The following is a 15,492-nucleotide window of genomic DNA, read 5'->3' as shown; positions in this document are numbered from 1 at the left end:
GAGGGAAGAAGGTCAGACGGAGAGGCAGACTCCCTGCTGAGCAGGGAGCCCGATGCGGGACTCGATCCTGGGACTCCAGGATCATGACCTGAGCCAAAGGCAGTCACTTAACCAACTGAGCCACCCAGGCACCCCTAAAAAATTTACTTTTTAAAAAAAGATTTTATTTATTCATTTGAGAGAGAGAGAACACATGCATGAGCGGAGGAGGGGGCAGAAGGAGAAATAGACTCCCTGCTGAGCGGGGAGCCAGATGTGGGACTTGATCCCATGACCTGAGCCAATGGCAGATGCTTAACTGACTGAGCCACCCAGGTGCCCCTAAAAAATTTATTTTTAAGAAAGGTGAAGAAAGAAGAGAATCTAAGACATAATCAGCCTCTATTCAAGGAATGCCTGTATTCCAACAACACTCGATATAAAATCTTCCTCCAACTCATTCACAGCAAGGTGAACTGGCATTCCAGTGTTTTAGCAACATTGCATCTTACATAATTATTAAAAACAGGGTAAAAAAAGTAATCCTAAAAAAGTTAGACAAGTAATCATTAACAACACTTTAGGGAAAATATACCTATATTGATTTATTATTTTTATTTATTTTTTTAAAGATTTTATTTATTTATTTGAGAAAGAGAGAGAATGAGAGATAGAAAGCATGAGAGGGAAGAGGGTCAGAGGGAGAAGCAGACTCCCTGCTGAGCAGGAAGCCCGATGTGGGATTCCATCCAGGGACTCCAGGATCATGACCTGAGCTGAAGGCAGTCGCTTAACCAACTGAGCCACCCAGGCGCCCTGCTTATATTGATTTAGATTACAGGTATGGGAGGAAAAATTATCCCAAGAATTGCTTTTGTAAAAACTTGAGGATTTAATCAAACCATCACTTGAGGTACCTTGGGGAATAAGTCTGAGAAAAGGCAGGGAGACTTATGTTTTTGACTCTGTGTATTTTTGTATTGCATGACTTTTTTTTTAAACAGTGAGAATGAATTATTTTTGCCATTTAAAAAACAAATATATACAGTTTTAAAGATTTTATTCTTAAGTAATCTCTACACCCAACGTGGGGCTCAAACCTCCAACCCTGAGATCAAGAGTCACATGCTTCAACTGAGCATGGAAAAACTGAGCCAGCTAGGAGCCCCAACAAATATATATATTTTAAGTAGCAGTTTATATACTATGAGGAAGAAATAACTATATTTGAAATGGAACACCAGAGGGGTGCCTCAGTGGTTCAGTCATTAAGTGTCTGCCTTCGGCTCAGGTCATGATCCCAGGGTCTTGGGATCAAGCCCCGCATCCTGCTCAGCAGGAAGCCTGCTTCTCCCCCTCCCACTCCCCCTGCTTGTGTTCCTTCTCTTGCTTTGTCTCTGTCAAATAAATAAATAAAATCTTTAAAAAAAATAAAAATAAAAATAAAAAAAGAAATGGAACATTGTAATTATAAAATAAAAGAAATGCAGTAATCAAAAAGAAAGAAGAGGGAAGTAATATGGAAGGAAATATGTACAAATGTTTATAATGTTTATATATGATGGTAAGATGAATTTTTTTTTTGGTTGTCAAATGATCCTTTATTGAAACATTTTCCTTTGTAGTTAACTAGCCGGGCATTCCAGCGCACCACTGTTGATGTCATCTATGATGTCATGAGGGTGGCAGCCATCTACATTGCAGCCCACAGACTGGGCAGTCCCCAGGATCTCTTTAATGGTTCCAGAGAGTTCTCTCGCTAAAGATCGGTGTCTCATCTGTCGGGCAATATTGACAATCTCATCAAAAGTGATATTTCCACTGTGCTTAATGTTTTTCTGCTTCTTTCTGTCTCTTGGTGGTTCCTTGAGGGCTTTGATAATCAGGGCAGAGGCAGAAGGTACCACTTCAATCTGGGCCTGTCTGTTCTGAATGGTCAGTTTCACCGTAATCCTTAGACCCTTCCAATCACCGGTTGCCTTGGCGATGTCATCACCAACCTTTTTTGGAGACAGACCCAGCGGGCCTATCTTCGGGGCCAGGGCAGACGTGGCACCGACTTCGCCACCGGTGCACCTCAGGTACACGACTTTGATCTCGTTGGGGTCGAACTTAGGCGGCATGGCGGAGGCGGCTGGTGTCGGATGAACCCGGATTCGGGACGACCGAAGAAAGTTGCACCTTTGCCTCCCCGAGCCGAAAGCCAAAAAAGTGTAAGATGAATTTTTAACTTTTGTATTTTATATGCTCTGTAGTCAACATGCAGTTTTTCTTTACTAGGAAAAATAAAAATAAAAATTACAACCTTTACATACATGTATTTATCAATTTTTTTTGTACAAGTATTATGACATATGTCCCTATGTGGCTCTTTAAACTTGAGGAAATTGTGAATTTTAAAACATGTATCCTAAACTATCTTCAGAAAAAATCCTACATTAAAAGAAACAGGCTGCAAGAACTTGGCCACTGATGCACTGGTTTGGTTTCCTTTTCAAAGTTATTTAGAAAAAATATCTAGCTGTGTACAAGGGCGGCCTTCCAAAATACTAGGAGTAATGACCAGGGAGATACTATTTGAATATTCCTGTTAAGCGTCTGAAACCAAACATTTAATAACTATTCTCTTTCCTTCTTTTTCTTTTTTTAATAAGTGTTTTCAAAAGAAAATCTTCAAACCTCTGGCTTCTCTCACTGTGGCTTCTTTTCTCATCTCCACTTGAATATCCCTGAGGCACCACAAACAAAACAAACCTGAAATAAAATCCAACGTCATAAAGCCATCAAACTCCCAGACTTCTCCTCCCACCTTCCCTGGAACTGAAAGCAGGGTTTGAGTATCACAAAAAAAAAAAAAATCTGATCTGGAGGAGATTTCACTTAGCCTAGGAGGGTGCTTGGGCCAGGAGGGTCACATTCTCAGAGCTATGTGGAATATACACAACCAGGCTGGAGAAGAAGAAAGTTCTCAAGAAAAGCAGTGTGACAGCATTAGCTCTTAGAGCAGAGAGATTAGCAGCCAGAGTGTCACCTCTGGAAAAGGAGAGAGCTGGTGAAAACGGATTTGTAAGAAAGTTTGCTCCATAATACTCTGCCTCCCCCAGCCCCACCTACAGTAACACTCTATCCTTATTCCCAAAGCTTCTAAAAAAGCAGACTGCCTGGGGGCACCTGGGTGGCTCAGTGGGTTAAGCATCTGCCTTGGGCTCAGGTCATGATATCGGGGCTCTGGGATTGAGGCCCATGTCAGGCTCCCTGCTCAGCAGGGAGCCTGCTTGTCCCTGTCCCTCTGCCCTTCCCCTGCTCGTGCTCTCTCTCTCTTAAATAAATAAATAAAATCTTAAAAAAGGGGGGGCATGCCTGGGTGGCTCAGTAGGTTCAGTGTCTGCTTTCAGCTCGGGTCATGATCCCAGGGTCCTGGGATCAAGCCCCACATTGGGCTCCCTGCTTGGCAGGGAGCCTGCTTCTCCCTTTGCCTACCATTCCCCCCTGCTTGTGCTCTCTCTCTGTCAAATAAATAAATAAAATATTAAAAAAAAAAAAGACAGACTGCCTGGGTTTGAAATCTGACTCCATTTACTGGCTATTGGTAAGTCTACATACCTCTCTATTCATTGATTGCCTCATCTGTAAATGGCATATGGTTATGTCTACTTTATGTGGGTTATGAGAATTAATTGAATTAATCCTGTTCCATAACTGAAATAACATTTAGATGGCTACAATAGTTATCAACTTGTTTTTCCTTTTCTCAGGATATTCTAGCCTTGATGTCTTTCACAATGGTGCCAGAGAGGCGTCTGGGTGACTCAGTCAATTAATCATCTGCCTTCAGCTCATGTCATGATCTCAGGGTCCTGGGATCACCCCCCTTCCAGGCTCCCTGCTCAGTGGGGAGTCTGCTTCTCCCTCTCCCTCTGCCCCTCCCCCCTGCTTGTGCTCTCTGTCTCTTTCAAATAAATAAATAAAATCTTTTTAAAAAATAGTGCTAGAGAGCCTCTAAAATACAGACCTGTATGCATTAATCCCCAGCTGAAACCCCTTTGAATAAGGTCAATAGTCACCCTTTGTTTCCAACTGAACTGTTTTTTTTTTTTAGGTTCTAATATTTTATCCAAATTTTACTTTATGTTAGTTAGAGCATTGGAAAGGAAGGATCTAATTCCACACAAAATGTAAGACTCTAAAAAGTACCCATTAAACTACTGAAAAATAAACCGAGTGGCAAGAATATAAATAGAAATCCAATTTAGATTCCGAAAGACATCACAACCTGATTACAGTCACAGAGACTGTTCCTGCTTGCAGCTAGAAGTCTTAGAAGCTGTTTCATCTGGTGCAAGGGCAAAAAAACACAACATGAAAGGTAATTAAGTCCTGAATTATTGGTTTCATCACATCCAGCTTCTCTACCCCAAAATGGCACATAAAAAACCAGCTACTGTGCACTGAAGACTATTTCTGGTGTAAAAAAGGTGTGGACTGGGGTGGAAACAGGTCGTGAAAATCTGTCTAAAGTCTCTTTCAGGGGCGCCTGGGTGGCTCAGTTGGTTAAGCGACTGCCTTCGGCTCAGGTCATGATCCTGGAGTCCCAGGATCGAGTCCCACATCGGGCTCCCCGCTCGGCAGGGAGTCTGCTTCTCCCTATGACCCTCCCCTGTCTCATGCTCTCTCTCTCTATCTCATTCTCTCTCTCAAATAAATAAATAAAATCTTTAAAAAAAATAAATAAAGTCTCTTTCAGGGACACCTGGGTGTCTCAGTGGGTTAAGCGTCTGCCTTTAGCTCAGATCATGATCCCCTGGGATCTAGCCCTGTGTCGGGCCCCTTGCTCAGCAGGGAGTCTTCTTCTCCCTCTCCCTCTGCCCATCCCTCCCCTTGCCCCTGCTTGTAGGTGCTCTCTATCTCAAATAAATAAATAAAATCTTAAAAAAATAAAGTCTCTTTCAGATGAGTTAGTACACAACATCAAACAACAAGCCTCTCCTCCTTTAGGGTAGGAAACCAAGGTTTACCTCTCAGGAAGTCAGAATTTTATTCATGTACTCAATACCAATTTACAAATTGCCTATAAATTATCAGCTTCCACTAGGAGCCATTTCTAGATAAAAAAAGAAATATGACATCTCTATAGGCCACCAAGATCCCCTCAAGTCTACAGCTCAAAGTACCTTTTTTTGGAACTGGGTTTCCTCTGTACCTCTGAAAGGGTAACACCTTAAAGCAGAATCATCTTTAATCTGGAGGCCTAACATGATATTTAGCAATACTGCATCCCAGAAAAAGGTGACTAAATTCTGAAGGTAGCTACCCTGCAAAATAGTTTAAAATTAAACGGTTGCACAGTATTCAATTATGCTTGCATTCCAGGCCTAGACCAAGCTTGTGGCCACCAGTGTTGACAATGTTGCCACCCAGCAGAGCTGACAGTGTCAGTCCGACACCCCTGGCTTTAGGGTCTGAATATATCCTAAACCCATCAGGCTGGAGTTGTTCACTTCAGTCGGGAAATGGGCATCAGGGTCCATCTGATACTTGGTTGCTATTCCGACGTGAGTGTTACTAGTTCCTGCTGTCCAGACCAGATGAACATTAGTCTCCAACTTCTTTTTTAAAGATTTTATTTATTTATTTGACAGAGAGAGAGACACAGAGAGAAAGAGGGAACACAAGCAGGGGGAGTGGGAGGGGGAGAAGCAGTCTTCCCATGGAGCAGGGAGCCTGATGTGGGGCTTGATCCCAGAACTCTGGGATCATGACCTGAACTGAAGGCAGACACTTAGCGACTGAACCACCCAGGCGCCCACCTTCTTGTTCACCTTCTGATAAATGGAGCCACTAAACTCTATCCTGTCATTTACATTAGTGTGAAGTTGCAGTTCATCAGTCTTGTAGCCAACTGCAAAGTTGCTCTGGGTCCCCCCAGATTTTGTGGTCTCAGAATTCATCTGGGAGCTAGCCAACCAGCCAGCCAACCTTCTTGACCTGGCACCTGAGCATCCCAGACTGACGGCCCAGTCATGTAGAAATCCACATCCAGGCTGATACACTCTCACTTATGCTCTGTCCTGATTTTAGCATCCCACACCTTTATCCCCCACCCCCAGCATCCTGCCCCTATCCCCCATATTTAGTGAGAGGATGAATCAAAAGTCAGCTTCAGTCCACATGCAAGCTGATCTTCCACAAAGATCTCCATGCCTCGTGTGTTGGCAGTGTTCCATTTCTCCACAGACATCAGACCATGTTTGGTGCATCTGTACTTGGTTTCCAGGCTAACCCTCACCTTGGTGGTTGGTCTCAGTGTTGGCAAAACCTAAGCTTGTACACTCCAGTTCATTCTCAGATTTTTCTTTCTTTCTTTTTTTTAAAGATTTTATTTATTTATTTGACAGAGAGAGACACAGCGAGAGAGGGAACACAAGCAGGGGGAGTGGGAGAGGGAGAAGCAGGCTTCCCGCAGAGTGGGGAGCCCGATGCGGGGTTCAATCCCAGGACCCTGGGATCATGACCGGAGCTGAAGGCAGAGGCTTAACTGACTGAGCCACCCAGATGCCCCTCAGATTTTGTTTCCAAATCAGGTTTTATGAAGCCAAATCCATAGCCCTTGGTGAAGACATCCCTGGCAAATTTGCCAAGATGAGCATTCATGGGAGGCACAGCCATCCCTGGCTCATGGGTAGTGGTGTCAGGCTGGGTAGCATGAGCAACAGAGCCCCAACTCAACTTCTGATCCTTAAGTCCTGCTACTTCCCACCCACCTACAATGCTCACACACCTGGTACTGGCATGACTCCAGGCCTCTCCTTATGTTCTCTCCTTTCTCTGGATATTCTCTCTATTATTCTTTTTTTTTTTTTAAAGATTTTATTTATTTATTTGAAAGAGAGAGAGAATGAGAGAGAGCACATGAGAGGGGGGAGGGTCAGAGGGAGAAGCAGACTCCCTGCTGAGCAGGGAGCCCGATGCGGGACCCGATCCCGGGACTCCAGGATCATGACCTGAGCCGGAGGCAGTCGCCCAACCAACTGAGCCACCCAGGCACCCCTCTCTATTATTCTTTAACTAATGAGTTGCTATTAAGCCTCAAGACACTAATAAAACATTTTCTCTTCTGTAAAGTCTTTCTCAGCAATCCTAGACAAAAGTGAGTCACTTCCACTTCTTTGTTTCCATTCCGCTTGGTATGTAGCCCTGCATTTCTAATTGACAGGTTAGGCAGGAATTATGTGTTTATGGGTCTATCTTTCTCAGTAAATTGTGATCTACTCAATGACAGGGACTGCTCCTAATTCTGTTTGTCCAAAACCACAGCCACATCCTTGGCACATCAAAGATGTTTAATAACAGTGTGATGAGTGGATGAATGAGTAAATGGATTAGTATAACACCTCAGGTGACATCTACTTTGATAGGACGGTGAAGACAGGAAAGTGGTGACAAGTTCCACCACTTGTAGCCATGTGACTGGGCAAATTTCTGACTTTCCTTGCCTTGGTTTCCTTATCTATAAAGTGGTGACAATAATACCTTTCTAGGGCGCCTGGGTGGCTCAATTTGTTAAGCGACTGCCTTCGGCTCAGGTCATGATCCTGGAGTCCCTGGATCGAGTCCCACATCAGGCCCCTGCTCGGCAGGGAGTCTGCTTCTCCCTCTGACCCTCCCCCCCCATGTGCTCTCTCTCTCAAATAAATAAATAAATAAATCTTTTAAAAAATAATACCTTTCTAGCTGTTTGAATTAAATAATAAATGTACAGTGCTTGGAGGAAGGCCTGGCACATAGTAATGATTCTATGTGTATTAGTTATTATTGTTGTTATTGATCATGGATAATCACTATAAACTCCATGAGAGGTGGGGACTATGTTTTGACTTACCATTTAATTCCTAACTGCCACAGTGCTTCATATACAATAGGCACTCAATAAAGACTTTTTGAATAAATATCAAAATAATAAAAAAGATAACAAAAGAGAAGGGAGTAAAAAAAAAAACCCACACAGGGTAAACAGGGGTGCACTTGGCACAAAGCACAAAGATATTGCCAAGTCACCTCAGGTCCTCAACACTGGGCTGGATGACGGGGTGGCCCTGAAGTTTCAACCTCGCAGGAAGTTTGCACATCTCATTCACAGTGCTCTCTCTAAAGACATTGAAAGGGAAAGGGATGCTATATACAAGGAGTGATTTAATAAGACACTAAGAGCCAGGGAAGCCTGCTTTTTCTTCTGTAGCCCATGGACTCATGACCTGCTGCTGAAACTTTTTTTTTTTAAGATTTTATTCATTTATTTAGATAGAGTGAGGGCAATGGGGTGGGGAGGGGCAAAGGGAGAGGGAGAAAGAGAATCTTAAGCAGACTCCATGCTGAGTGAGAGCCCGATGTGGGTGGGGTTTGATTTCATGACTTTGAGATCATGACCTGAGCCGAAATCAAGAGTCAGACAATTAACCAACTGAGTCACCCAGGTGCCCCTGAAGCCAACTTTTCTGGTCCTTGACTTGATCTGTAAAAATCCAACCCTAAATATTTGCATACCTATTTGCAACCAGACTAGATGATAGTGGTTTCATTAACTGTCATCTGCATTGCAGAAACAGTCAAAATGATATTTGTAAGGGGGATGTCTTAGTTCAGGCTGCTATAACAAATTACCATAGACTGAGGGTGATGCGTCGATAATAGAAATCTATTTCTCACAGTTCTGGAGGCTGAAAGTATGAGATCAGGGTGCTGGCAGAGCTGGGTTCTGGCAAAGGTCCTTTTCTAAGCTGTAGATTGCTGACTTTTTGTATCCTTACATGGTAGAGGATGAGAGCCAGTTCTCTGGCTGAAGATTCCACCCTCATGACTTAATTACCTCCCAAAGGCCGCAATTCCAGACACCATCACATTGTGATTAGAGTTTCAGCATATGATCTTGGGGAACGAAGACACAAACGTTCATTAAGTGATCTGCTTCTTTACGTAGAGGAGGCAAAACTTTACTCATCTTAGGTTTTCATCCGGGCTCTTCAACAAAAACACAGATTAATGAGAGAAAAACAAAGAATTTAATGTGTGCAGTGCAGCACATCACATAGGAGAAACTTGAAGAGCAACTCAAAGTAGTGGCTTAGAACTCTGGCGTCTGTGGGATCTTAACAAAGAACAATACATTTATAGAGAAATGACAGGACAAAGGAAAGTGGTTTTAGGCTTCCAAGGGTGGCAAACTGAGGGAAGGTAAATAGATGGGAGGAAGCTGATGGAGTAAAGTTTGTTTACAGATTGCTTGTTTATTGTCCTTGAGCTGATAAGTCTGTCTCCAGAAAAAGGAGAATTTATATCCTGCTTGTAGGCAGAAAGAGGGCAAGTAGAGAGGAGAGTTTGCTGCTTCTTAATTGCCTTAAGTTTGAAATAATTTTTATGTCAACGAGGAATATTTTGGGGTGACATTCTGGTCTCCTCCATTTACTATCCAAAAAAAACCTAAGGAAAGAGAAAAATGTTTTTTAACTTATTTCTTTTTATTTAAATTCAATTAACATATAATGTATTATTGGTTTCAGAGGTAGAGGTCAGTGATTCATCAGTCTTATATAATACCCAGTGTTCATTACATCACATACCCTCCTTAATGTCCATTACCCAGTTACCCAATCCCCCCACCCTCTCCCCTCCAGCAACCCTCAATTTGTTTCCTATGCTTAAGAGTCTCTTATGGTTGGGGCGCCTGGGTGGCTCAGTCGGTTAAGCATCTGCCTTTGGCTAAGGTCATGATCCCAGGGTCCTGGGATGGAGCCCCGTATCAGGCTCCCTGCTCAGCAGGAAGCCTGCTTCTCCCTCTCCCACTCCCCCTGCTTGTGTTCCTTCCCTCACTGTGTCTCTGTCAAATAAATTAAAAAAAAAAAAAAAGAGTCTCTTATGGTTTGTCTCCCTCTCTGATTTTGTTTTATTTTTTTCCTCTCTCCCCCTATGATCCTCTGTTTTGTTTCTTAAGTTCCACATATCAGTGAGATCATATGATAATTGTCTTTCTCTGATTGACATATTTTGCTTAGCACACCCTCTAGTTCCATCCACATCATTGCAAGTGGCAAGATTTCATTTTTTGATGGCTGAGTAGCATTCCATTGTATATATATATACCACACCTTCTTTATCCATTCATCTGTCAGTGGACATCTGGGCTCTTTCCATAGCTTGGCTATTGTGGACATTGCTGCTATAAACATTGGGGTGCAGGTGCCCCTTCGGATCACTACATTTGTATTTTTGGGGTAAATACCCAGGAATGCAATTGCAGGGTCATAGGGTAGCTCTATTTTCAACTTTTTGAGGAACCTCCATACTGTTTTCCAGAGTGGCTGAACCAACTTGCATTCCCACCAAAAGTGTAGGAGGGTTCCCCTTTCTCTGCATCCTCGCCAACATCTGTTGTTTCCTGACTTACTAATTTTAACCATTCTGACTGGTGTGAGGTGGTATCTCATTGTGGTTTTGATTTGTATTTCCCTGATGCCAAGTGATGTTGAGTATTTTTTCATGTGTCTGTTGGCCATTTGTATGTCTTCTTTGCAGAAATGTCTGTTCATGTCTTTTGCCCATTTCTTGATTGGATAATTTGTTCTTTGGGTGTTGAGTTTGATAAGTTCTTTATAGATTTTGTATACTAGCCCTTTATCTGATATGTCATTTGCAAATATCTTCTCCCAGTCTGTTGGTCCGTCTTTTGGTTTTGTTGACTGTTTCCTTTGCTGTGCAAAAGCTTTTTATCTTGACGAAGTCCCAATAGTTCATTTTTGCCCTTGCTTCCTTTGCCTTTGACGATGTTTCTCGGAAGAAGTTGCTGTGGCTGAGGTCAAAGAGGTTGCTGCCAGGGTGCCTGGGTGGTTCAGTCATTAAGCATCTGCCTTTGGCTCAGGTCATGATCCCAGGGTTCTGGGATTGAGTCCTGCATCGAGCTCCCTCCTAGGCGGGGAGCCTGCTTCTCCCTCTCCCACTCCCCCAGCTGTGTTCCCTCTCTCGCTGTGTCTCTCTCTGTCAAAGAAACAAATAAAATCTTAAAAAAAAAAAAAAGAGGTTGCTGCCTGTGTTCTCCTTTAGAATTTTTACGGATTCTTGTCTCACATTTAGGTCTTTCATCCATTTTGAGTCTATTTTTGTGTGTGGTGTAAGGAAACGGTCCAGTTTCACTCTTCTACATGTGGCTGTCCAATTTTCCCAACACCATTTGTGGAAGAGACTGTCTTTTTTCCATTGGATAGTCTTTCCTGCTTTGCTGAAGATTAGTTGACCATTGAGTTGAGGGTCCATTTCTGGGTTCTCTATTCTGTTCCATTGATCTACGTGTCTGTTTTTGTGCCAGCACCATACTGTCATGATGATTAGAGCTTTGTAATAGAGCTTGAAGTCTGGGATTGTGATGTCACCAGCTGTGCTTTTCTTTAAGGAAAGAGAAAATTGAATAGGAAGTATTATGTCATGGTAGCCCACTAGTTTGAACCCCAAACTGGAAAAAGAAAGCAAAAGGGGGGTGCTGGCTAGCTCAGTCAGAAGAGAATGTGACTCTTGATCTTGGGGTCATGAGTTTGAACCCCATGTTGGGTGTAGAGATTACTTACAAAGTAAATATATAAGCTTTAAAAAAAAAAGAAAGCAAAGAAGATATGTAACTATATTATAAACTCCATGAAGAGATTGTCAAAGTATAATTTTTAAAAAGTTAAACAATATGATTGTCATACAAATATATAATGAACATATTTATTCAATTATTTTTATTTATTATATTATTAAATATTTATTTATATTTATCAATATTTATTCAACTAATTAATTAATAGGGAGTCATCAAGATTGTAAAGCTGGTTCCAGTTTAATAAAGGAATGTTAGAATAAGATATCTAGCTTAGATACAAAACTGGTTAATGTTCTTCAGGGCAATTAATAGTAACCTTTGTGGTTATAATCTTTTTTACTGGATAGAAATTATTTGCATCTTTATGGGAAAAAACATGTAACTTCACTAAGACTGGAACCTTTAATCAGGAGCAAACAATAATTTGAACAAAGTGTATTCCCCCTAGATTATTTTTTTTTAATTTTAAAAGATTTTTTTAATTTACTTGAGAGAGCGAGAGAGACAGAGAGCACAAGCAGGGGGAGTGGCAGAGGGAGAGGGAGAAGCAGACTCCCCACTGAGCAGGGAGTCCCATGCGGGGCTGGATCCCAGGACCCTGGGATCACGACCCAAGCTGAAGGTAGATGCTTAACCATCTGAGCCACCCAAGCACCCTGCCTTATTTCCATGTTTTATTTATTTATTTTTTAAAGATTTTATTTATTTATTTGAGAGAGCGAGAATGACAGATAGAGAGCACGAGAGGGAAGAGGGTCAGAGGGAGAAGCAGACTCCCTGCTGAGCAGGGACCCCCCCCCGCAATGTGGGACTCGATCCCGGGACTCCAGGATCATGACCTGAGCTGAAGGCAGTCGCTCAACCAACTGAGCCACCCAGGCGCCCTTATTTCCACGTTTTAAAAAACGTTTCTTAATAGGAAGCATTTTATTTTATTTTCTTCACTGCTGCATTACTAACATCTGGAACAGTACTTGCAGCTAGTAGGCTCTTAAGGAACAGTTGTTGAATGAATGTTCTATTTTTTTTTTTTGAAGATTTTATTTATTTATTTGAGAGAGAGAGAATGAGAGATGGAGAGCACGAGAGGGAAGAGGGTCAGAGGGAGAAGCAGACTCAGGAGCCTGATGCGGGACTCGATCCCGGGACTCCAGGATCATGACCTGAGCCGAAGGCAGTCGCTTAACCGACTGAGCCACCCAGGCGCCCAGTTGTTGAATGAATGAATGGTTATGCATTAAGAACATTTTTTAATTGGTTGTTTATAATTCAGACTGCATTTCCCTTTATTTTATTTAAAAAAAAAAGATTTTATTTTTAAGAATCTCTAGACCCAACCTTGAACTCACGACCCCAAGATCAAGAGTGACATGCTCTTCTGACTGAGCCAGCCAGGTTCCTCTTAACTTGGAATGTATTTCCCTTTAAAGTGATGTTAGAAATTATGGTAGTTAGTTTTCTGGTCAGACCAGAAATCTTTCCAACCTGCAGTATAACCAAGAAAGACTGGCAAACAAAAGCAGGAATGTTTCTATGAGAAATGCATTCATCTATTCAAAATGGAGAACGGGGGCCACATCTTCTTTCCACCTCCACACTTATATCCCTTGGATTTCATCCCCCAGCCCCCACCTCGGGACTTGTCCCTCAAGGTCTCTATTGCCGGACAGTGGTATCTGGAATTCACCACAGCAGTGCTGGCTGCTTTCAGTACAGCCGGGAGCAGGCTGTAGTTAAAGGAAAAGAAGGAGGGAGCTGATGATCTCTGATTGGAGATGAGGTGCTCCGGGGTCTGCAACTCTGGAGCTATAACCCCCAGTATTTCTGTCAGTCTGAGGCTTTACCACATTTCTTTTCTTCTATAAATTCCAACATGGACTTGCCCGCTTCCCTTTTAATATCACCATCTTGTGTTGACTAGAGAGAGTCTCTCTCCTCTATAAGCCACTGAAGGACAGAGTGAAGTCTTACAGCTTTGCCTGTCCCTGACACATGCAGTCTGTGGAGGAATTTTAAAGACGTGCAGGGGCAGATTGGGTGTAACCATTCTGTGGATTTGTTGCAGTGACTGGAATAGCCAGATATTTTCTAGATACCAAGATGTTCTATCCGAAGTGCATTGTAGTGATTTGCATTAAGCTCACCTGCATGTGACAGAAAACCTGAAAGAATAGTGGCTTAATCAAGAGAGACGTTCATTTCTCTTGTGTATCAAAGAAGTCTGGAAGTAGGCAGTGACTGTGTGGAGGCTCCACGGTCATCAGAGAACCAGACCTTTTTTTGTCTTTTCTGCCCCAGTATTCCAGCACATGAGTATCAACCTCAAAATCATGTGGGCATCCAAGTGGTAGGGAACACCCATTCACAGATTTTCCAGGGTCCACCCAAAGGGTGGAAGACAGTAAATAAAAAGCTGTAGGGCTAGGGCATCCTACTGTATCCAGGAATCTTACCTTCCTTTTTCTTTAAACTCTCCAAGACTGGGCACTGAAAACCAATCTGAGCCACCAGGCAAGCTGAGAGGTCAAGCGAAGGTTGGATGAGCTGGAGAAGGAAGGAGGAAGAAAGGAAGCAAAATTCTAAGAAGCAGCAGAAATAACCCCAAACATCAGAGACATTGTTTTGTTTTGAAGATTTTATTTATTTATTTTTTGACAGAGAGAGAGGGAGAGACCACAAGCAGGGGGAGCAGCAGGCAGGAGAGGGATCCTGATGTGGGGCTCGATCCAGAACCCTGGGATCATGACCTGAGCCGAAGGCAGACACTCAACCGACTGAGCCACCCAGGTGCCCCAGAGACATTCTTTTGGAGGCTATTTGGGTATAAGAGCTGTACATAAATTTGCCATTTGCCTGTTTAGCACTGTATTAGTCAGAATCTCAACAGAAAACTGGGTTTCACTCAAGTTAGGTCATTTGAGGAAGTGATCTTTGCCCACAAAGTTGTAAGGTGTAGCATCACCACAAGAGAATGCCTTAACCTGGGGTCAGCAGCAGCAGGGTGGTTAACATCCCTAGGTCTGAAGGGATGAGGGGAGGGAGTGGTTATTGAAAGGAATGCAAGGACTGCCTTGAAAAGAACTGTGACATTTGGGCAAGAGAAACAGCCTGAGAAAGGGAACAAAGAGAGTTAATGCTCCTATTCCCTTCCATCCTAGGGAACCCTACGTTCTAGGGTTCCCCATTGGATGAACTTAACTGAAGTCAGAGGGCAAGGGAACCCTTTGGTATGATCCATAAAGGTGAGCTTCTTGGGACAGGAAAGGGTGGAGAGTAGATTTGGAGGGTCAAAAGAAGCTATAAAGCCAGAACATTGATATTAAACTGCAAATAAAGGAGTAGAATAAAATCACTTTCATATGCACACTTTTTATGCTCATTCTGTCATTAACTGTGGTAGCTAGCCTCCCAAGTAGCCCCCAGTGGTTCTTGCTTCTTGATATTCATGTTGCAGAAATGATGGAGGGTGGCTTCTAAGGCTGGGTCACACAGTGAGACTTCTGCCTCTTGCCTTGGATCACTTGTTCTGGAGGATACTAGCTTTCAGGTCATGAGGATACTCACACGAGTGTTTGTGGTATGGAGCCGAAGCCTCCTATACTAACCACTTACCAGCCATGAGAGAGAACCATCTTAGAAGAGGACCTCCAGCCCCAGTCAAACCATCGTATGACAGCAACTCTGATTGATATCTTGACTGCAACCTCATGAGAGACCCCAAGCAGAGACCCTAAGCTGCTCCCAAATTCCTGACTCTCAGGATTATATAAACTAATAAATGTTTGTTGTTCTTCAAGCAACAGAGTTTTGGAGTAATTTGTGGTGCAGCAATAGATAACTAATTATGATTGTTAATTTAGGTATCAATTTGATTGTATGCTGTACCA

At 42.7% G+C, this 15,492-nt stretch overlaps 1 protein-coding gene across 1 annotated transcript; it reads right to left on the bottom strand.

Annotated features, from left to right (window-relative positions):
- Positions 1-5,411: 5,411 nt before the first annotated feature.
- On the bottom strand, positions 5,412-6,051 carry LOC112825470 (non-selective voltage-gated ion channel VDAC1-like). Its single transcript, XM_073891196.1, has 2 exons — positions 5,787-6,051; positions 5,412-5,582 (listed from the first exon to the last, which is right to left on the bottom strand). The coding sequence occupies exons 1-2, from the start codon at positions 5,925-5,927 to the stop codon at positions 5,412-5,414; spliced, it is 312 nt and encodes a 103-aa protein (XP_073747297.1). The 5' UTR covers positions 5,928-6,051.
- Positions 6,052-15,492: the final 9,441 nt, after the last annotated feature.

The sequence above is a fragment of the Callorhinus ursinus genome, unplaced genomic scaffold (assembly GCF_003265705.2).
Source record: "Callorhinus ursinus isolate GAN/ISIS: 27379988/994484 unplaced genomic scaffold, GSC_fseal_2.0 scaffold4, whole genome shotgun sequence".
NCBI lineage: Eukaryota > Metazoa > Chordata > Mammalia > Carnivora > Otariidae > Callorhinus > Callorhinus ursinus.
Note: the sequence above shows the minus strand (reverse complement) of the source record. Positions and strands in the feature narration are given on the sequence as shown.